Raw genomic sequence first — 21,525 nt, forward strand, 5'->3', positions numbered from 1 at the left:
CCAGGGTTTTGTTTAGTAATACACAAGGCAAACTGTACACCTAGGTATAGTGATATTGAGATGTTTTGAGTTGTGTTTGCCATTCACACATTTCTTCAGATGTCCATCTGAGCTGGAACTAGTATGTGGCGGTTTGAACGCGTTCTTTTAACAGCCCGCAGAGCTTCCAGCTCGCAGGATGTTAACTAATGAACAGCAAACATTATAAACCCCTTACACTCTTTCCATCTGGAGAAACAGAACCTGAAGCGAAACCACGAAAAACGTTTCAGCTCCATTTACTCTTTGCTGCAAGAAAAAAAAAACGTGAACAGAATCGAGCCTCAAGACCTCAAAAGGTGAATAAAAACAAAGCTCAGGGCTTGTCTCTCAGGTAATGTTATGTACAATTTTATTGCAGGTATATGCACAACTGTAAGCACAGATCTATAAATACACAAAAAGTAACAACAGTGGAAACTAGAATGTTACACTCACAGGAAGGAAAACAAAAAAAAAGTGACTATTAAAAAAAGGAGACATTGACAGAGTTTCGCCTTTCATGTCAGTAGATACATTTCTACAAGTTTCTTTCTCATTTAAGAAAAATGAGACTACTTTTGCCACAACAGAAAAACAAATCAGATCAATGCTGACTTTTTACCTCCTGGAAACAAACTGCCAAACAAACTGACCTTTTTTTTCTGTTTGGATCTCGTGAAATGATTGCCAATATCTGGATGCGCTTGTACGCCATCGGAATCACCCCCCCTAGACAGGAAATGACATCAAGCACGAAAGCAGCGCGCGAGGTTCAGAAAGCGCTCAGAAAAAGCACGGCGTGGGGTCAGAGTGTTGGGACGTTTCGTCAAACGGAACCGGAAGGGATCAGAAGAGTTTACCTGTGCCCAAACAAAGTCACTGAGAAGTTAACCACCATGCAGACTTTGAGCTGTGACATATTCCTTACTCCTGAACGTCTTCTGAACGTACCACTGTGTAGACACCTACTGCAACACAGACCTCATTTCTGAATTCAGGTAAAACACATTTGCAACTGGCAGTACCCTAGCAAAAACGGCTCATCACACATTAGAAGCTTGTTAAATGTATATATATATTTATTTATTAACATTACTGGACTGTCCCTGCAACCACACACCTTGTCCAGATCCACTGTTCTGAGATGGGAGGGTGTCGTTTCCTTAAAATGAACTCGGAGTTAGCCACTGTTAAAAGGCTGACAGTAAGATACCAACGCAATCCACTGAAAGCACCAATGCAAGTGAAAAAAAAGGAATGTTTCCTTGTATATCAGGTATAGCCATGCAGATGTAATACCACTGAAGAAAATGAGAGGCTTAAGAGAGAACTTTAATGGTACCTATGCCATTTTGCAAGAACAAATGAATAGCTCAGCATCCTCTGCGCAATTTCCACTAAACGTTTTGAGAGAAGACAGAAACACACCGGTGCTTGCCCAGTGAAACCCACTCAGGCATTTCGATTGAAGAAAATCGCAGGCATCTAGAGATGACATCCATTCACTGAGTCAGCAAAGCCTACCAGACATGCAGACTGAATAACTGATCCACAGACAGGAAATGATTCTGTTAGGGCCATCTTCCTTTTACTATGTAAGAACTTAAAATGCTTCAGGTATTTCGTAATCCATCCAGGAATTTCAAACATTTAATCATAAAATCCATAGAAAAAATACCTTAGGGCAAAATTACAAAGCTTTTCATCCCAGAATGATACTAGCACTACTTTTATTTTCCCACAAAAGCAGCCTTTTGAGTTCAAAGAAACCTGTAACTATAAATTGCAGAATTGAATCACGAGGGCAATGCACATTTCTAAGTGACGTTTTTGCGATACGAGTGGCTTGTTTTTATTGTTAGGAAGAAAAAAAAAAAAAGAAAGCAAAAGGCTGTGCGAATCTTCACTTTTAATCTTCTAAACCAGCAGCTGGACATGACCTGTAAGAGTTAACGCCGACAAAGACAAAAGCCAAAACGTTACCAGACTTCGGTTTATTTAGTTCTCTGTATGGTGGTTAAGGATCCACGAGTGAGCTATTTAGTGACTGGCATTTATTCAGTGCCAGCCTGATGGCTGTGTTGAGTTGTCCAGTCTAGGAATTAGGCCATCTGCGCAGCATTTAGTCTGGCGTTGCCACGAGAGAACTTTCAGCTACCAGCACACTTTTTTTTTTTTATATTACATATGAATTTTAAAATCAAATCGACCAGCATATTCGATAAACTGATCAGATTTTGTTTTCCCCTTAACTTGTTTTTTTTTTTCTCTTCTCTTGATGAGCAAACACTAATACTGTACCCCCCTCTTCGATTCCAGACAACTTAGTGCAACAGTTAACATGCAGATGGGATGGAGGTCCATCCGGTTAGACATTACGGGGAGGAGAAGCACTGTCGTTGGGAGATGTGGTGGGCGCGGCTCGGCGTCCCGACGGCCAGTGAGCCCCAGCCTCTGGCCGCTGCTCGATGGTTCTCCTCCTTACAAGCCCTGGCCCACAATGTCTGCTGTGGGGTCGCCGCCAGTCGAACCACTCTTGGAGCGGATGATGTACAAATTCAACAGCTTCCACTGGGGGGGGGAGGAGAGACAGCAAGAGAAAGGCGTTATTGTCCTAGCACAGCTCAAACGAAGTGCAAACAACCCTCTGTTTCAGTAGCAGACAGATCTGAAAGACAGACTATCAGTGCACAGCCGAGCCTCCCCAACCCTGGTTCTGGAGGGATTGTCAAAAGACTGGGGATTGCTCAATCCCCACAGGGCTGTTTGCAAACATACGGGTGATCTGGAATTGCAGCAGTTTGCAAACAGGACATCTGACACTAGGAGATCGATTCTTCAAGTTTAAATCGGTAATGCTATGCATCTTGCGGTCAGTGTGCACTTGGGTTTTGATACAAAAAAAAATTCCCTCACTGATTCCACCAGTAGGGTCAGAGAGAAGAGGGCCAGTGGCTACTTCTGCAGCTCCATGAAGTCCAGCTCAAGCCTGCTGTGTCAGGCTTTCAGCCGCGTCTCTCCCGGCGCTGTGCAGGAGGAGGAGGAGGAGGAGGAGGAGGAGGGGTTTACCTTGCTGCTGGACAGCTGACTCAGGTGTGGGTTGAGCTCCTCTCCGATGACGGCGTGGATCGCGACAAGGCAGAAGACGCAGGCCTTGCGCACGCTGCTCTCTGAATTGTCATAGCCCTACCAGGATGAACGGAAACATCGTCAGTTTGGGGGGAAAAAACACTGAAGTCTACAGAGGTTTCATCGGCATCATCGCTTCATCGGTCCTGATCACCACACACACAAACAAATCTGGAGGTTTTCTTAGCAGACAGGAAGCAAAGAAGCGGTGGTTTCAATACACAACTTTCTGTAGTTTTCTGCCACAGTTCCAAATTACTAAGTGTTCAATTTATTTATTGTACATTGATCGATTTTCATTTTTTTTCATCAGAACGACATGAGATTAAAATTTCAATTTAGATATTTAGATGCATCATGGTCAGCAATCTATTTTAACCACTTCTTCCAAGGCAGGGTCATGGGGGCACCAGAGCCTATCCTGGCAAGAAATGGGCACAAGGCAGGGTACACCCTGGGTGGGACACCAGTCCACCACAGGGTACACACACCAGGGCCACTATTCCCAGAAACCAATTATCCTACCAGCATGTCTTTTGAGTTGTGGAAGGCTCAGGGAGAACATACAAACTCCACACAGCTAGCACTCCAGGAATTGAACCTGGGGCCCCAGTGCTGCGAGGATACAAAGCTAACCACTTCGCCAATGTCGTGACATTCCATTATATATGTCTCCAGGAGCCGAGCTGCATACCTGTATTAATCCAGGGACGATCTCGGGCAGGAGCTGGTTGAGGGTGTCGTGGGGGACCCGGTCAATGACCTTGGTTTGCATTTTGATGGCGGCCAGGTTGATGGGGTAGTCTGCCGTCTGGATAATGGGACACAGCACCTTGATGCACTGGTCCGGGCTGATGGAGGTCGCCAGCATCGCTGCTGCATCTTCTGCTGCTCGTACCACCTGCGCCAACATTGAAACACCCTCAGACACAGACTGGGCCAGGGCACCTTCTACAGAACACGGGACTCCTTAAAACCGAAAAACCCATAAAAGACTTCCACAAGCAGGACAAAGAAAGGGTAAGCCCATGGAATGATTATAAACTTTATCAACACAACACGTTGGAATGTTTATCTATCCAACCGATCAGTAAGAAGTTAAAAACCTTTACAGCTACTTATTTTACCTGCCTGAAACTTTCACAAGCAGGAGCTCACCATCTCTTTAGGCGTTTAACTATTTAATATGAACTCCTTCGGGCCTTTAAATGTACAACAGCAGCTCAATCTTCTCGACGGCAATCAGATACACCAGCAAGTGCCGTGACGAACGCTCGGGAGAGAATATACATTTGACGGATGTTTTTTTCAGAAGGGTTTAAAGACTGAAAGTACGAAGCTGTAATTGGATTCTTTTCTTGAAGAGGTGCGGACATGTCAATAAATCAAGTTCCACTGTGAAATTCCATTATTTTGCCGCTGAATTGCATTTAGCTGTTCCAGCTCCTATACAAGGGATGACAAATCAGTTACTAGATAACTGAAAGGCCTTCCTTACATCTGGGTCATGCACCTTACTTGAGGTCAGATTGATGAACCGTTTTTTAGCGATGAATCTAAAAAAGCAGAAGGGTGACACCGCAAAACACAACTCCAATCCCCGGCGACAGCGCAAGAACCTTTCGTGACCTGTGACCGACCTCTTTGTTGGGATCCTTGTGGGCCTCCAGCGTCTTCATTATGGTGAGCTCCGCGTAGTTCTTGAAGCGCGTGGGCTGCTTGCTGAGGATTTCCTTCAGCACCCTCAGAGCCAAAGCTCTGATCACGTGCTGTGGGGGGGAAAAGGGGGGCAACGGCAGCGATTCAGCCTCAATAACAGCAGCGCTTCGTGCATTGCATACGGTGGTAAAAAGTATCATTCAAGACACCTCCCACCCCCTGAAATCGTTCAGTCTGTGATGCTTGCATCTGGACGGCAGTCCCTAGTCCCTGCAAGTACTGAACGCAAGTTGTTAATGATATTTTATCTGTTTGTACCAGTTTGATTTGGGCTGTTAATGCTTGATTTTCATGTCTGACATTTTACTTTTCTTAAATCGGTCTCGATGAACCGTGTGCCTGTGGATTCCACCGTTTAAACGTAACGGTACTGTTGGGACAGGTGGAACCAAACAAATCTGCAATCCGACTGGACGACAAAGAGAAAGGGGTCTATTTCGAGATGGGGGTCACCCGCGTGAAGGCGTACCTCCCTGTCGCCCAGCGTCTCCAGCAGCAGCAGCAGGATGGTCTTGAAGTGCTCGTCCCACACGGCCAGCAGGTCGTCGCGGATCAGCTTCATCAGCTCGCACAGCGCCGCCTTGCGCTCCTCCACGCGCTCGTTGTGGTTGGACAGCTCCTTCAGCAGCTCCGCCACCAGCTCCGACTGGTCCAGTTTGCTGCCTGTGGGAGCCATCAGGACGGACAGGGGTCAGACGGGCCGCCCAGAACTCCAGGAAATGGAATCGGACACGCGCAACCTCGCAGCTCAGGCGTCGCATTTAATACGGGAAACATTCCACCTTCGTACCACTCTGATACTTTATGTAGGATTATTGTCGCACGTATTATAAGCAGCTTTCGGCACTAGGTGCAAACTTCTTGCTAAAACTGAGCATCCTCTTGAACGGGTCAGTACGGTTTGTGATATGAAGGGAAAGAGATTTCTTGCAAAATTTTAATTGCTCCACGTTTCCAGACATTCAGACCGTTTTGTAAAAAAAAATCATTTCCAATTGATTCAGATGGATTAGCCGTTTTGTACGGACACTGTGAAGATTACCTACTACCAACACCTGCCAATCACATCACAGCCTTCAGTAAAACGACACCTGGGAGGATGAGACCACTGTTTCATCACACACATCTCCTCTTCTAGCTCACACAAGTCCACTTTAAAAATACAGATGACCGCTATGTGTGCACTGCGATCAATTTGTTTCTGAGAATGAGTTTTAATCATTTTAATAATTAATCATTTGAATTTCAACTTCTTTTTAACACTTAAGCAACAGCCTGCATTTACACTCCGTACTCTTTTAAATAGGAGGCGAAAAACCTCAAAAGTGAACTGAGAGAATAACATCTTCCAACTCCTGCACTGCAGATAGAAAAGGTCCTTTCCAGGAGGGATGACCGATTTCTTTCCTTGCCTGAAATGCTATCCTCCTCTCCCCTAGAATAACCTTTTCAAATGCCTTCCTGTCTCGGGAAGCACAGGCTGAGCCAGGCAGCCATCTGAGAAAGGTCAGCCAGACTCCCGACTCCCTCGATGGGCGGCGCTGCGGCCGGGAGACCCAAGACTCACCCTCGGGGAACTGCTCGGCGTCGTCGTCGAACACGGCCTCTGTCAGGGCGGTCTTGCTGAAGCCCCGGCCGTAGGGCTCGGAGTAGCTGAAGGGGTTGTAGTCGCGGGAGCGCAGGCTGGTCGGCTGCAGGGGCATGGTGTTGAGGAGGGAGGTCTTGTTGTCCAGGACGGTGCGGCCCGAGTCGACGGCGTCTCCGCCGGCCCGCAGGTCATGAACGCTGCTGCCCCCCTTCGGCACAGAGCACGCAGAGAGACGGGATGAGTACGACAGCGGCACGAGAGAGCCTCACGCTGTCTTGCGGGGGAAAGCATTCGAAAACGCGTTCGGCAATTCTGGGAGAGTACCGGCACCCAGGGGGGAGAGTAAGAGTTTTTCAAGTCTGGCAGGAATGTTTTGGTGACTGGTCATGCCATTAAAAAACGTCACAAAATGGGGGAAAAAAAAGTTCTAAAAAAAATCAAGCAACCCCCAACCACTTCAAATTACCGCCCAGAGTACAAACAGGCCAAAAATACAGAATTCACGTGGTGCGAGGTCCAATGTCAATGTCGGAACCGTTCCATTTAGAAGTACACATGGTTCCGTTTCGGGGAACATCCAGACCATTAATCATGGGAAGTGACTGTGCAGCTGACTGTTCCTTACAGAAGCTCATGCCCACACGTCTGCCCTGTGTTTACACCCACCATGCGCTTGGATATTATTCCACAGTAACATCAGAAAGGTTGTCTGTAACCTGCACTTCTGAACTTAAAGACGAGGCTAAAAATACTCTTAGAGGTATTGAGCAACAACCTTACTGAAGTGCAGGCAGCCTTCTTAAAAGGAAGCTTTCTAAAATAATATTGCACACGTGACTTGATTCAGTGGGGTTTGCCTTTGTTAAAAATTCAACTATTAAAGCAGGTTTTTAAGCTTTATACTTCTATGTATTATACCTATCAACATCCAGAACTATTCCCTCCCATCATCCTTGCCCACTTCCAGTCCTGAACTTACAGCTTCTCCCTCCCCGTCCTTCTTAGACTCTCGTCTGTCGGGCTCGTTCATGTCCTCCTGACTGCGCACGCTGAAGTTCTGGATGGCCTCCGTCACTCCCCTCAGAGAGCTGTAGATGTCCTCCGAATTCATGTTTTCTGTGTCGTAGTCAAACGCAGTGCTGGGGGACACCAATACAAGGGTCTTAACCAAGACAGACAAACAAGCTGGCCCGCAGGAAGGCCACGATTGTCGGGGAACAGGACATGGAGGACGGGCTGATGAAAGACTGATAGAGCTCTGTGGCTGGCTGGGTGGCTCCATGATCGCCAGGGGGCGGACTCTCACCTCGGTAAGAGCTGCGAGGAGCTGGTCGGGGAGGTGAGAGGGCTGGACCAGCTGGCAGGAGAGCGCGGCGTGTGGCGAATCAAAGGGCTGCCAGTGGGGGCCTGAAACAGAGAGTTCATCACACGCGTCCAGAAGCACACCGCCGTCTCGCCTCGAGCTCTAACCTGCCGCTAGCGTTCCACGCCTGCCCACTACAAGAACACAGCATTTTAACACACGCCCGCCCTTCGCTCAACGAACAGCTCTCCTGGAGCTTCTGGCTCGAATGGAAAGGGTGGGGCGGAAAGGCGACATGCGATGGTGCCCTCGTTCCTCCTTCCGAAGCCCACAATGCCAAGCGCCGTTTCCTGGGTTGCCCACCTGAGCCGAGTTGCCGCTGTTGCGCAGGTGGTTCTGCAGGAGTTTGGTGGCTCCGTCCTGAAACGTTTTTGGTAACGCGGCCAGCAGCATGGTGAATTCTGGGGTGTTGAGTTGGAACAGGGAAATTAAAACCGCCTGGGCAGCCTAGAACACAAAATCACAGACCCATTGCTGTCCATTCTAGACAAAGTCTCCTCCCATTCACCAAACTGGACACTACCGGTCCCTTCATTCACAACCTGCATTTCGGACACTGGGGCCTGAATTGATCATTTGAGGTGGAAACACGGAACTCCACCCACAGTTTTAACATGACTCAAGAAAATGTAACTGCGGGGGGAAAAAAAAAAAAATTCAGGTGGGGGAAAATCTAAAGACTCTGCAAATACACAGAGAGATGAGAAACAAGCATAGCACAACTAAACGAAAAGTTTGACTAGCTTTCTTGTGAGTTTAAGTACGTCTCAATTGTAAAAACTGCAACAAGCAAAATCAAAGGGAGATTTGGACAATCCCATTCATTACTTATTTAAAAGAGAGGTGACATGCAGCCCTTCTCACTTACTTCATAAAGCGGTCACTAATCAGCTTGTGCAACTAGGCGAAAAAGCGGATGCAGAACTCGAGAGCATTGAGGTTTTACTGTATCTTTTTTCCAATGTCTTTGCCGGGTGTACTCCCAGTCCTGAAGAATATCTGTTTCCACTGCTGCTTCTACTGCTTTCTTACATTACCCTCTGCACAACGTTTTCTGACAGTGGGGAAGAGCACATCTCTCTACAGAAAGCCCCTCTTTTTGCATGAAACGTCTTAGCGGCCTTGTTTAGAACAACAACACGTGTGAATACATCACATCACACGTGTATATTTGACCAGACTGTATTTTGTTGGTCTGGTAGAGACAATACTGGCTACTTGCAAGAAAAAAGAATATGAAAAACACTCCCCTCGCCCCCCCCCCACACACACAAAACACTCGCAGTTTAAAAAAGACCAAGACCGAACCTAAAGAGTTTTCCTTTTTAAAGTTTTTCTGAAGTATATGAAGGAAAACCAAACGAAGAGTTCCGGGTGAAATGTCACAGTCAATGTCATGACTACAACAAACCAGAGAAACAAAGCCATGTTATTATACCAAAAACTGTTACTCGCCTGGCATCGCCTTGCAATTTAATTCCCACTACAGACAAACATTCACGCTTTTAATACAGCCGTATTGCCATCATGCAAAAACATGGAACAAAACCACACACGTGGGCTATCCGTTCAAACGCTGAAGAAAACGGAAGGAAAACTGGAACTGTGACAGGAGAAAATTCCCAACAGCCGGCAAGGTATCCCTCTAGTTTATGTTTGAGCGCGGAGGTTTTCGAGGACAGCACTCGGCACACAGTGTCCCCACAGTGCTCATCCAGAACTGCCAGGAGAGCCTGGACAGGAATGTCGATAACCCCCTTGTGCAGAACTGAGGGGGCTGAGCTGGTTTCAGCATCACGCTGATAACGACTCAGACAGCTGCTGCCCCCACCTGCCTTTAATACTGCCCTCAGATACGATGGGGAGAGCCCTAGGACTGCAGCCGTTCACTGCACTACACCCCAGAGAGTGCGCACACTCCTTGATAAATAACAGTAAAGAAAATGCTATACCCCAATACTACAATAATATTTAGAATGAAACCCTCCTCTATGTGAACCAGAACCCTTTATATGTATAATGTTTCTATTACTATTAATGCATACTGGCATATGTCAACCGCTTCTGAGAGAATTGCACTTTTGCATTATTGTGCTGATCTATATATACAGTATTCATAAATATGTCGATTTAACTGTGAGGCTTGCTGGGTAGTCTGCTAATGTTAAGAAGAATCCTACCTGTGAAAAGACTCTTTTCCCAGTTTTTCACAGAACCATTAGGAATGCCCAGACGAGACCCCCCCCCGTGAGGCGGGCTGCTGTACCTTCCTCACGTCCGAGCTCTTGGGCTCTGTGGTCCAGGTGATGATCCGGGACACGGCCAGGCGCGTCTCGCTGGAGTTGACGAAGTCCGGCGCGTCCATCTGCATGGCCAGGGTCTCGATATACTTCAGGATGGCGACTTTCACCTGCAGGGGGGGGGGGGGTGGCACAAATACAGCAGCTTTCAGCCTCCCGGCAGCTCCCGGGGAAGGCCGCGCTACTGCTCGGCGGTTTACAGGTTCCGATGAGCTCCGCACGCCTCGTTTCGGGGTCAAAGGTCAATGCAGCCACTGACGAGACACCCTGCAGGATGACTCCCGAAAGGACTGCTGCACATAACGGATGCATCGCAACCACTTACTGGTGGATAAACTGTGCAGCCCAAACCCCCGCACGCCAATTGCGATTTAACTGCCCGCGTGCCTGGCTCCTCCACAGTAGCAAGAAGGAACAGAATACAGGGGCAGGAGGTTATATACCTCGCAGAGGTTAACAGACATGCTGTATTAGTGCAGATGGTCAGTGGAGCTCAAGGTGCAGCACCGACAACCTCCTTTTAAAAAAAAAAAAGACATCTGCTCCAAGTTTGAGTGATCACTTCAAAAACAGAGAAGATTCATATCTATTACATCCAACACGTTCAGCTCAGACAGACACAAGCGGGTTCTCCTGCAAATTCAGTTGATTGTGCTGTTGCTGCTGGCAGGTAACCTCAGACTAAACCCTGAAATCGTACGAGCTCATAGCCAGACAAAATCCCTCACCTGGGCATCCCACAGCCATCGCAAGACTCCTCATCACAAAAGCAGGAAACATATCCATGGAGGAGTGACTGAGACATGACAAGTCCAAATGCCCCTTTTATTAGAGTCAATAATTGGAGAATTTACAAAGTCCAGGATCAACAAAAGCCAAAATAGTATACCCTGAAGGGCTCACAACAATACCGTTCTACTGGAAATAACTCTGGAACACTGGGTATAAAATTCTGCATAGAAAAAATACACAAAATCTGCCTAAAACACATCTCCTTTTGCACAGGAACATGGAACCAAAGGCAAAATATGTGCAATTTTAAGGATTCGAGCTCTTTCTACTGTCAGGCACAGGGTCATTATAATAATAACCAATTTCCAGGGGCATGAAAGGTATGAGGTACAAGAGTCCCCAAGGCTAGAGGTATTACTAAGGAAAAACAAAAAACGTTCAGTCCAACGACATTTCACCATCTTCTTCGCCGGATTATAGTGCTTCCATTTTAAAGCGCTGTTTGCGTCTCTTATTTTCATTGCGCTTGCTTATCGTCTCCTTCAGAAAACTCCCCTGACAGTGCAGCTATAAAATTGCTTCCCCACAGCGACACTAACCTGCGCTGCTTGGTTCCACACTTGGATTTGCTCCTGCAGTGTGCAAGTATGGCGCGTTGTTTTTCTGTGGCAGTGGGGAAGCAATTTTAGAGCTGCCCCATACCTGCAAGGCCTCCGGGCAGGCTTTAGAAAGAGAGAGGAGAGGGCACGGATTATAAAGACAGGTACAGAGAGACAGCTCAGACTGCGGAAGCGAGAAAATGGATGAAAGAAGCTGGAGAAAATTAAAAAGGAGGAAACTCGCGGGGCGCAAGAGGAGCCAGAGCACCCCTCTCTGGGAAAGGGGCGTGTTTAGAGCAGGGGGTGGGGCTGGAAATAAAGACATGAGGCGCGCCCTAAACTGAACACAAGTATTTGCGTAGCGGCTCTGAGTTTTGGAAATTACAGGACGCAGGGAAGTCGCAGTGAATGAGAAGTGTGCATGTTAGGTCTCAAACGATATAGAAAAAACAGGGGTTAATGGGGTGGCAACAATCAAAAAATACATTCGTGTTCTTCGGAAGCAAGGGCTCGTTGTAGTGTTAAACAGCGAGTCTGGTTTTTAAATATTTTTTGGGGGGGAATAATTTTACTAACCGGAGAAATGTTGTTTTTTTATTCAGCGTAGCTCTTAAGGAGAAATTGGAAATCAACCCCATGCCAGTTAAACGAACGGTACTGTTTTCAAAGCGCTAGCCTCCTCCTCTTGACCTAAGAGGCAGGTGAAAGCAGGGAGCCCGCTTCACTCTGAGGTATGTGAAAGGAGCACGCTCCCCTGTGTTTGGCAACTCAACCCACGGTTGACTCCAATCTTCCATTCCTACAGAAGTACATAAGTTCAACACCCTACTTTTGCATCTCAACCAAGAGAAGACAGGACAATGATAACAAGGCTCAAGAAAGTCTACTGGATAACGTACTTCACCTGTCCAAAATGTCAGCATAGACGTGGAGGAAACTAAAAGACAAAAAGCTTCTATAATACCAGAAGACTGTTATTCTAATCAAAGTTTCGAAAGCAGTTTCTCTGGGAGGACTGGAAAAATTGGTGGGAAGGCGTGATACGAGATACAGATCTTTAGAGAGTGGTCAGTGATTTTCGTTCACCAAACAGGTACAAAATGGCAGTTTAAAACTGAAGCACCAACTTAGGCTCTGTAGTTATAAACACAAAATTAAGCACTGGAGAACTGGGACACACCAGTCACAGTAGAGTGCTTAGAATTCCATCAGGACTCCAGAAACGCTCTTATAGAGATCTCTTTCTTGGCTCTACCACATGAAACCTTCTCTGCTTCAGAAAGTTGTGCGCTTAAATCCGAACTGCTACTATCAGGCTTGCACTGACAGCAATCTGAGTGACCACAAGACAACACCCCTCCCCCAAACAAATTTCCATATTTTTGTGTTTTTTACCCAGTACATAAAGCGTGTTTAAATATGCACGAACAGGACTAGTCTCACAAGCAACCCTACATACTTCTGTGTCTGGACACAGGGATGTCATCTAGAGCTTGGAGGTAATGTAAGAACCCTCAACATCCAGCAATCGAGAACTTCCTCCAGAGAAACACATTTTAAAAACAAGCCCAGATCCACTTCCCAAGTTTGACTTGGGATGTCTCTGCATGACAAAACAACCCGTGTGGGTGTTCATAATTTCTCAAAATAATGACCCGCACTCCCAGACTGGTTGTACTCCAGTTTCACATACGGCCCTTCACCAACTTCACATCATACAGAATGATGCCGTGTGCGATCATAACAGTCCCAAGAAAACGGCACCGAGTTAGAAAGGTGAGAATTTCAGAGTAAATTGGCATAATAAACAACTGCGCCATACTTCTTTAAACAGATATACCTGGAAAGCAGGACCTGCAAAATCTCAGCAATGTGCAGAATTTGGGCCCGTTCATTGGCAGAGGGTGCAGGCTAACATCAATCATTGCAGCTATCTGGACTGGACACTCATCTTTCCTGCCACACAACTGCAGTTTCCCCTCTGAAAAGCCTCAGTGTGAAAATTTCAGGAGTGTTATCTCAGTGTGCTTTGGCTCTGAAGTCATCAGAGATCACCTACTACTCACGTTCCGAGTCGCGTTATAGTCTTTGTTTAAAATCTAGTAGTAGCGTACCTGATAGTAATAGTAGTCACTCATTAATGAATTAATTTTAATCAGTTTCCCTTCATCTTATCACAAGAAGATGACACGATCTGAGGCGGCTCAGGTGCATTTCTCAAACTCTGAACATGTGTGAGCTGCAAAACTGGCGATTGCAAAATCTTGTGGTAGACCTGCATCTAAACTTTGAGACCGTGCTTGCTGTGGCCCCAAACACAGTGAGTCATGCTTGTATGTTTTGGTTCAAGACCCTTCAGGAAGAAAAACGAAGAGGACCTGCTTGCTGCAGCATTGCTGCACACAGTCGTTATTGGTACCAACCTTCAGATTAGGTGTCTGAGTCTGGTCCACTGTGAACCTCATCAAAATGTTAAACTGCAGATCATTAGGAAACGACTCCCTGCAATCAAAGAGGTGGCAAGTTTATTCAGAAAGCCTTTCCATTTCCAATGGAGGATGAGGTTGTGGACGGCTTCAAAACTCCTGCAGAAGCAATGCTGATAGGGTGGTCTAGACAGACAAACACTGAAAAATGGCAGAGTGAATGACAAATTAAGTGTTGATAAAGTGCATTAGTCGAATGAACGGTGCATAAACAGCCCAGAAGCTGAAAATGTACTCTAAAAGCTAAATAACATTTGAAATAATTTTTAATTTTAGGAAGCAATCACATCTATTTGGTGCACATTTTTTTTTAATTCAAGACAAATGCCGTTTACTAAAATTCTTTAGGACATTTTCACAATTAAAGACATTTACAAGGCACCTTGGAAAAAAGGGATAAGTCACGACCCTTGAAGCTGCTACTTTTCTCAAGTTAACTTTACTTGTGGGATTTTGATACACCTGCAGGTTAATAATCTCGGAAAACCATTTGGCATACAGCAAAACTGGTAACTGCCAGGAGTCTGTCACCAAGAACTATTTTTAAATACAGGATTGCTTTTGATCTAATTTAACTAAAATAGTCACATCTTATGAATGTTAAACCATTGAAGTCAAACAACAAATGAAAAACAAACCTAAGGGGTCATTTGTAGGTCCTGATCACCAATAGTCCTTGACCTGCTTGCTAAGGTGGCGTTGGGTAATCAAGGACGAGAGATAATTAGGGTCTGTGAAATCGCCGATCCAGAAGTACCAGTCAACATGAAAATGCTTTTGTTGCTACAGGTTCAAGGCTTTTCAGAACATCCACGTATACAGAACACAATTCACCTTGTGACATCCAAAGCTTTCTGGACCTTGGCCTGTACGGAACCAAGCAAGTCCGCCCCCATCTTCTTTAAGAGCTGGGTTAGCAGCACAAAGAGCCAGTCCTGGAGATCCTCCTTGTGGACCTGGATGAAGTCAACCAGCGTTTCCAGGAACATGCTGAACACCTATGAATGAGAGCCAGGAGCAGACATATTGACTGGAAGAGGCGGGGGCAGTTCGGACAAGCTGACAAGCGGCCCGCAGGGCAGAGGTGCTGCGCAGCAAAGCAGGTCGGTCTAGAAACACGGGCAAGGATTTTCACTGCCAAGGTTTCTCCTACTCCGATCTACCACTGTTAGTCGACTGCAGAAATATTTTGAAATAATGCATTACATGCAGGAAAACAAAAACAGCAAACGAGAAAAGGGGATCCACCATGATGTTTGGTGACAACAGCAAATCATGCTCTGCAGCCGGACAAGATGCAAACGTGGCTCTGAAAGACCAACTCCTCTGAGACTTTCAAACACCTGCACAAACAGCAACCCCTGTTTTCTATTTCACATTTAACAAATTCAGATTCATAAAGGCAGGACTGACACATTTGGGAGGGAAAAAAAACGATATTGAGAAAAGGTTTCCATGGCTGTTGCAGAAACTGTCCCTGTATTTGTTTTACCAACAAGCCACAGACCCTCAATCTGTTTAGACATGCGATGCCGAACGTGTGCTTGTTGTTGCTTGCTGGAACGCGGTGTTTTTATGAACACAAAGCCACATACCACAGCCAGGGAAACGGCTCTCAGGAGGCTCCAAAGTGGCCCAGCCGGTAAAAGCTCTTTGCTCGGATTATAGGCCAAGACCCATGGACCAGATATCACTGGTTCAAGCCCGTCGGCCATAGACGTTACAAGCCGAGCATCTCTGGGGTGCCCTGGAGCCCCCTGCACGTGCCAGCTTCCTGCAGTGAGAGATGCGCTGCTCCTCCAAACGGCGCTACCCCTCCTGCACTGCTGAGGCGAAGCACGTCAAAAGGCAAAGGGCTCTGACAGGGGGGAGTGTCAGAGGAGCCGTTGGTAGGCTTCACCTTATACAACTGGCAGGTTCAGACTTCCAGAGGATGCAATAATAACTGCTGAATTAAAACCTTTTTCCTGCTGGGTGCTATAATCACCTGGTATAAGTTTAATGTTTGTAAACGTATTTTCTCCTGCCCTGTTTGTGATGTTAAACTACAATAAAGTGTCATCACATGTAGTCTGCTTGCTTTAGTTTCCCAAATGCCAAATACCCTGCAGCTCCTTGTAGAATTTTAGCAGGAGTAACTAAATCTTTACACATAAATTAAAATAAAACCACTTTGTTTTACAAACACACACACACACATTCTGTATTCATGATAAATTGCACCAAACATCATTAGATACAGTTATTGCTCTGATCTATGAAATGTCAGTGTATTAGTAAACAATGCACACTCTGTACAGAGTGTTAGTAATGCTTTTTGGCCCACAACATTTCATAAAACCACAAGGGAACTGCAGGCGCAATCAATCAATCAAGATGATGAAAATAAAGTTAATTCTGTAAGCATGCAAGGGACAGGTCCCCAACAAATATTGAACAAACTTACTCTCTACAGAGAGTTCCAACACAGGGGAGGGCATGCAAAAGAGAAATAACACCAATTAGTGTCCAGAGTTTCCAACCCAAGTCCATCCGACAGTCTTCAAATACAAGGCAAATTCCTGTGGGTGCTTTGAGGAGTTAATGACCGACAGTGTGAGATACTGAAAAGCATTAAGAGTTTCTGATCAAAACAGATTGTAAATTTTAAAGGTTTTGTTCATCAAAAAAGAAAGAATAGGCAGAGTCACTGTGAGACCACCAGGACCGCTTTTTAAACTCTTGGTATTAGAACACAGCCAAGAAACTGACACTGAGAGGCACACAAACTGCTCTTGCAATTGTACACATTGTCAGAAAAACTCTCAGTCTCAGTACATTAGTAATGTCAGAAACTGCAACGGCAGTTGTAATATTTCTCTCTGCCTCTGTAATATGTTGCAATCAAAGTAGATTTCAGATTATTCTGAAGAGAAGTCATGAACTCAGAAATAAGACTGTTACACTGGTTTTGATGTTTTTTTCATCAGAATGTCATAAGGCTCTTTGTTCTAACAGGAGTTTAAAAAAACGTGCTGAACCTGACCGACGACAAACACTGTGTGAAATGACAAAAGTAAAAAACATGTAACAGTACAACTGGACTGTAAGACCAGTAACACTTTATAACTATGTTCAATAATAAATCAGCCCTTTATTAACCCATCAGAGATACATATTACATAATGTATTACAATAGTAGGCATGTTATAATGCAGTTAATATTTGCTTCTACTGTCTTCCTAAAATGTTGCATTTTATAAATGCTGTATATGTAAATCCTAAGCTTTGTTGTGTGATAATTTACAGATTTTAATGCTGTAAAAACACTTCACGGGATGTGTGATGACTTTTCTCAGCAACCCTAATGTTTACACATATCTGCAACTAGTCCATTATTTGGAGTTACTATGGATTCATGCTTTAATAATATTTACTAGATCTGCTATTGTTTATTATTGAACCCTATAATAAAGTGTTACCATAGTAATTTTCACTAAAGCCACCAGATCACATGACAGCCTTGCAAACTTAATTCCACTGGGAAAATTTCGACAGGTGTCGACTGCTGCCTTATGGAAATATTACACAACAAAGAAAAAAGCATTTCTGTTTCAATTCGTAAAATATACACCAATGTGAAACGCAGGAGGAAGAAACAAATCAGGCAGAATGGGATATTTTAATTGAAAATTTGAAGGTATAAGGTACCTTGCTATGCGGGTCTGCAAACATTCTCGTGAAGATTTCACAAAGTCTTTTCAGTTCAACGCGGCTGTAAAGAAGAAAAACAAAACGGATTAGGCTATGACAGCAATAAAACCCAGATGATTTACAGACACCCCTCTTTTCATTGACACCCGTATCTTAGGAAGTGTCAGATCTGTCTGGTGCCTGTTATAACAATGGGTTTGGCATAAACTGACAACTCATGAAAAACGTCCTCACAGTCGACATATTACTCATCCGCTGTGACCTGGTAAAAGAAAGCATGGCATTCTAAAGAGATGCAAATAAGATGGGTAATGGGTCATGTTGTACCTATGAAAGGAGGCAGCCCTCAAAATACCTTATTTTTGTGTAACTCGGCATCTCTGATGTTTAACATTCTCCAGCAAGTAACTGAGCTCCTCTACAAGTAAAAGACCATCCCAACAGTATTACCAGGTACTGTTTTAAAGCACACAGCCACAGCTCTAACCCACTGAAATAGACCAATATACTGTTTTTTGGCTCTTTTTGGGTAAAATGGCACTAAGTGTCCCACTGCAGAGCCATGTGCATGTTTTCCAAGTTCGAGGGTATTGCACGACTCGTACTAATTCTGACGAGGCACGAAGGGAAACATGTTTATTTTAATTCCAGATCCGGAGCTCAAGTGTGCTCAGGTGAGGAGGTGGTATTCATGTCCGGTGCCATCCTGAGAAAAGTTCCCCATAAAATAAACCACTGAAATCAGAGATAACGTGTGGGATGATTCCCAGTGCACGACTGTCACGCCAAACCACAGCCCCCGAGACCGCCGGGCCTGGGTGACAGGAAGCTTTAGCGACTTGGCCGCACTACAGCAAGTCGCCCAGTGGGTTCATGGGAGATGTAGTTCGCACAGGCGATGCGGCACCTCTGATCCGGCTAGAACTAGAGCAGGGAGCTGCACCAGCATACACTGGCGGCACAGGAACAAGGGAAGGTTAATGCCATGCTGAAAAACCGAAAATATTTCACCTGTAGAGCCCACTGCGTGGCGCACCTGATGAAGACTTGGGAGACCGAGATCTTGTTTCTCCTTTTTATTTTTCAGCCTTCAGTTCTTCCCGAGACCTGTACCTGCCAGCTTTCTGCACCCTGCTACCCACAATCTAACTTAGCTCAGACGGGCGGCACGTCCCAGGACTTCCTGCCACTGGGAACCCGCAGGACAGGGTTATACAAGCCTGCCCGGTACAAGGCCAAGCGAGCTGGGAGATCGAGCAGCTGGCGCCCAGCACTGACCTGAGCGTCCTCTGGTTCCGGAGGAGGCTCTGCAGCCCGAGCAGGCCCTCCTTCCTCTCCGACAAGTTGGAGCTGGCGCAGCGGTTCAGCACCTCGGCCACGTCCTCCGTCTGCCGCATGTAGGTGGGGATGCTGCCGTTGCGGGAGCTGTAGGAGCGCTCCGAGCAGGCGCTGGAGGCGTCGCTGTTGGCGTCGTCGTCCGAGTACATCCCGAAGGTCTCGTACCGCCTCCTCGCGGGCTTCTTCTGCCGGAGGGGGGAGGCGTGAATATTCCCCACTCGCGCCCACAGGCACGCGACAGGATGCAAACCGGGAAACTCAGGGCTTTGGGGGGGGGGTGAAGGCTACTGCCTTCTGCGATTTTAACGCAGACGGCCGAAAGCTCAACAGGCTCCGTAAAATCACGTGAATGGAATTCCGGCTCGAGCTCCACGAGGAAGGATCTATTATCTATTGCTAGTGATTCGTCTTCGGTTATTATACTACACTCTTCTTTTAAACCCTCAGATCACCTGTCAAAACGCTACTATATTAAAGCCAATTGAAAAGTATAAGATTAAAAATAAGATTAAGCACTACACACAGAGGAATTCACACCCGCCACAGATGTAAGATTAAACAGCTGCATTGCGTTGGACACGGTCTCTAATAAAATGGACAGCAATATTCTGAGAACAAGGCTCAAATAAGAAGTTAGAATTACTGAATGCAATTGAATCTGTTAAAGACAGGCAATCCAGGATTCAGGTCCAAAATGTTTTTATTCCCCCCCCCCCACCAACTGCATGAAAATCTCATGAAAATAAAGCAAGAGTGGAAAAAGTCAAAGCTCTACCTTGCTCCTCATGTCTCCTAACAGCTGATCGCACAAAAAAATAGAATCAAAGAGGTTAGAACAGATTAAACCAGAGTGGATGAAACAGCAACAAACTTCAGTAGTGAAGGTCTCACAGAGGAAGATGGTAAAAAGGTCTGAATGAGGCACTTGCACGACACAAATAAAAAAAAAAATCACAAGAAGGACATACAGGAAAAGGATTTTGCTTCAAAATGCACATACCGACCCTTCTACATCTATGCGAAGGTGCGAGAGGAGCGAGGGGTACATACCAGAGCATCCGCCACAGCCTCCTCCACGTCAGAGCCCGTGTTGAGGACCCTCATGGCGCTTACAGAGGACGACAGTCTGCTGGACTGACTGATTCCATAACCTGAACCTGGTAAAAATTGGAACCGGAGCCTTGACCAACCACATACGCAAGAACTGGAACGCTAAAAAATGGCATGTTAAACAGTTTCCTTATGTCAGGCACATATGATCCCCATCTAAACATGCACTAGTTATGTAGTGCATGCGTAATATTGTCTTTATAACATCAAATAACAGAAACATGTGGCATATAATACGCAGAAGAAAAAATAATAAATGGTAATATACTGGGCTCCTAAATCCTTCCTTGTAAGTTTGCAAAAACACAAGCTTCTGCTTTATCCTTTCATTTCTTTTGCAGAAAGATCTGGTCCTGTTTCTCTAAAATTCTGCAGGAAAACTGCACATTTAGGATGCAGGCCGCATGGCAGATCACTCCTGACATACAGATACAGCAGCACAAAATTCCCACAGGGCTTGCAGAAGGGAAAAAAAGGCAAACAGAAAGACAACAAAAGATACCAGGCAGGTTAAGGGTGACTCAAATCAAAATCAATGCTGTAAGTCACCAAAAGGTGAAAATAAAACAATGGCTGTGCTAGAGGTTTGCATCCATTTTGTAACTAAAGATGAGGACATGCTGCAGGAAGTTACAAATGTTATCAAGAAATAACTACAACTTTTCCTTAATCATAAGAGTTAACCTTTATTTCCGTTAGAAGAAATATGACAGTCTATACTTTGTGAAGCTTATAACAAAAAAACAAAACTAAAATGTAATAGGTCAATTTTTAAATACTCCTTCAAATCTTAAAAAAAAACTTTTAAGTGATAAAAGCTCTTCTATAAGCTTTTATAAGCTCTGAAGTATTTTGCATACTCAACAAATTTGAGATCTGAGTTACTGTCGGATCAGATCAGCGTAGCGCAAAAGTTTCAGAAAGGAGCGTCTTCAAATGCATATGCTTTGCACAGACAAACACTTGTTGCTTTCTGCAGCAGTAAGAGTAAAATAGCTTCAAAAAGAAACGACATCTACAGTAACTGAACCGAAAATCTAATAGGCATGCGCTTTTGGATGGAAAACCCAATCTGAAAAATGCATGGAGCAAAGTGGACTGATGGCAGTGGAGTGTTACTCAGCCTTCACCTGGGGCCCCAAATACATCAGGGGTGTAGAGGGCACCGGTGGACCTGGAGTGGTGTCTGGAAGCTGGAATCAAGAACCACACAGACCCTGCCTGTTACCCACACAGAAACACACAGAGCCCACGGCGACACCGCGTGGAGCTTGCAGAAACATGCAGCCCAGGTTTGTAACCCCAGAATTATTTCAGCACAGGCCGGAGGAAAACGAAGAAGAAACCGTGGAGAACAGCTCATCGTCTGCCTCTACATGACATGATATTGCTTTATAGCAAACTGCCAGTTTAACATTGTTTATTAACTACGGAATGGAGGGGATGG

At 45.5% G+C, this 21,525-nt stretch overlaps 1 protein-coding gene across 17 annotated transcripts in view; it reads right to left on the minus strand.

Annotated features, from left to right (window-relative positions):
- Positions 1-372: 372 nt before the first annotated feature.
- Positions 373-21,525, minus strand: part of clasp2 (cytoplasmic linker associated protein 2) — a 101,451-nt gene continuing 80,298 nt past the window's right edge. For 5 of the 17 annotated variants that reach the window (XM_088928802.1, XM_088928797.1, XM_088928799.1 and 2 more), the window contains 15 exons: positions 20,019-20,125; positions 18,909-19,153; positions 17,628-17,691; positions 14,772-14,935; positions 13,875-13,953; positions 10,087-10,230; positions 8,124-8,267; positions 7,764-7,864; positions 7,437-7,596; positions 6,437-6,665; positions 5,339-5,532; positions 4,791-4,919; positions 3,845-4,051; positions 3,091-3,207; positions 373-2,592 (listed from right to left, as the gene is read on the minus strand). In XM_088928802.1, the coding sequence (XP_088784928.1) occupies positions 2,503-2,592; positions 3,091-3,207; positions 3,845-4,051; positions 4,791-4,919; positions 5,339-5,532; positions 6,437-6,665; positions 7,437-7,596; positions 7,764-7,864; positions 8,124-8,267; positions 10,087-10,230; positions 13,875-13,953; positions 14,772-14,935; positions 17,628-17,691; positions 18,909-19,153; positions 20,019-20,125 (2,174 nt within the window). In that variant the 3' untranslated portion in view covers positions 373-2,502. Of the gene's footprint in view, positions 2,593-3,090; positions 3,208-3,844; positions 4,052-4,790; positions 4,920-5,338; positions 5,533-6,436; positions 6,666-7,436; positions 7,597-7,763; positions 7,865-8,123; positions 8,268-10,086; positions 10,231-13,874; positions 13,954-14,771; positions 14,936-17,627; positions 17,692-18,908; positions 19,154-19,743; positions 19,768-20,018; positions 20,126-21,208; positions 21,272-21,525 lie in introns of all 17 variants that reach the window. The other 12 variants (XM_088928793.1, XM_088928792.1, XM_088928788.1 and 9 more) reach the window with 6 other exon arrangements.

This window comes from Atractosteus spatula, chromosome 12 (genome assembly GCF_055471065.1).
Source record: "Atractosteus spatula isolate fAtrSpa1 chromosome 12, fAtrSpa1.hap1, whole genome shotgun sequence".
Classification (NCBI taxonomy): Eukaryota; Metazoa; Chordata; class Actinopteri; order Semionotiformes; family Lepisosteidae; genus Atractosteus; species Atractosteus spatula.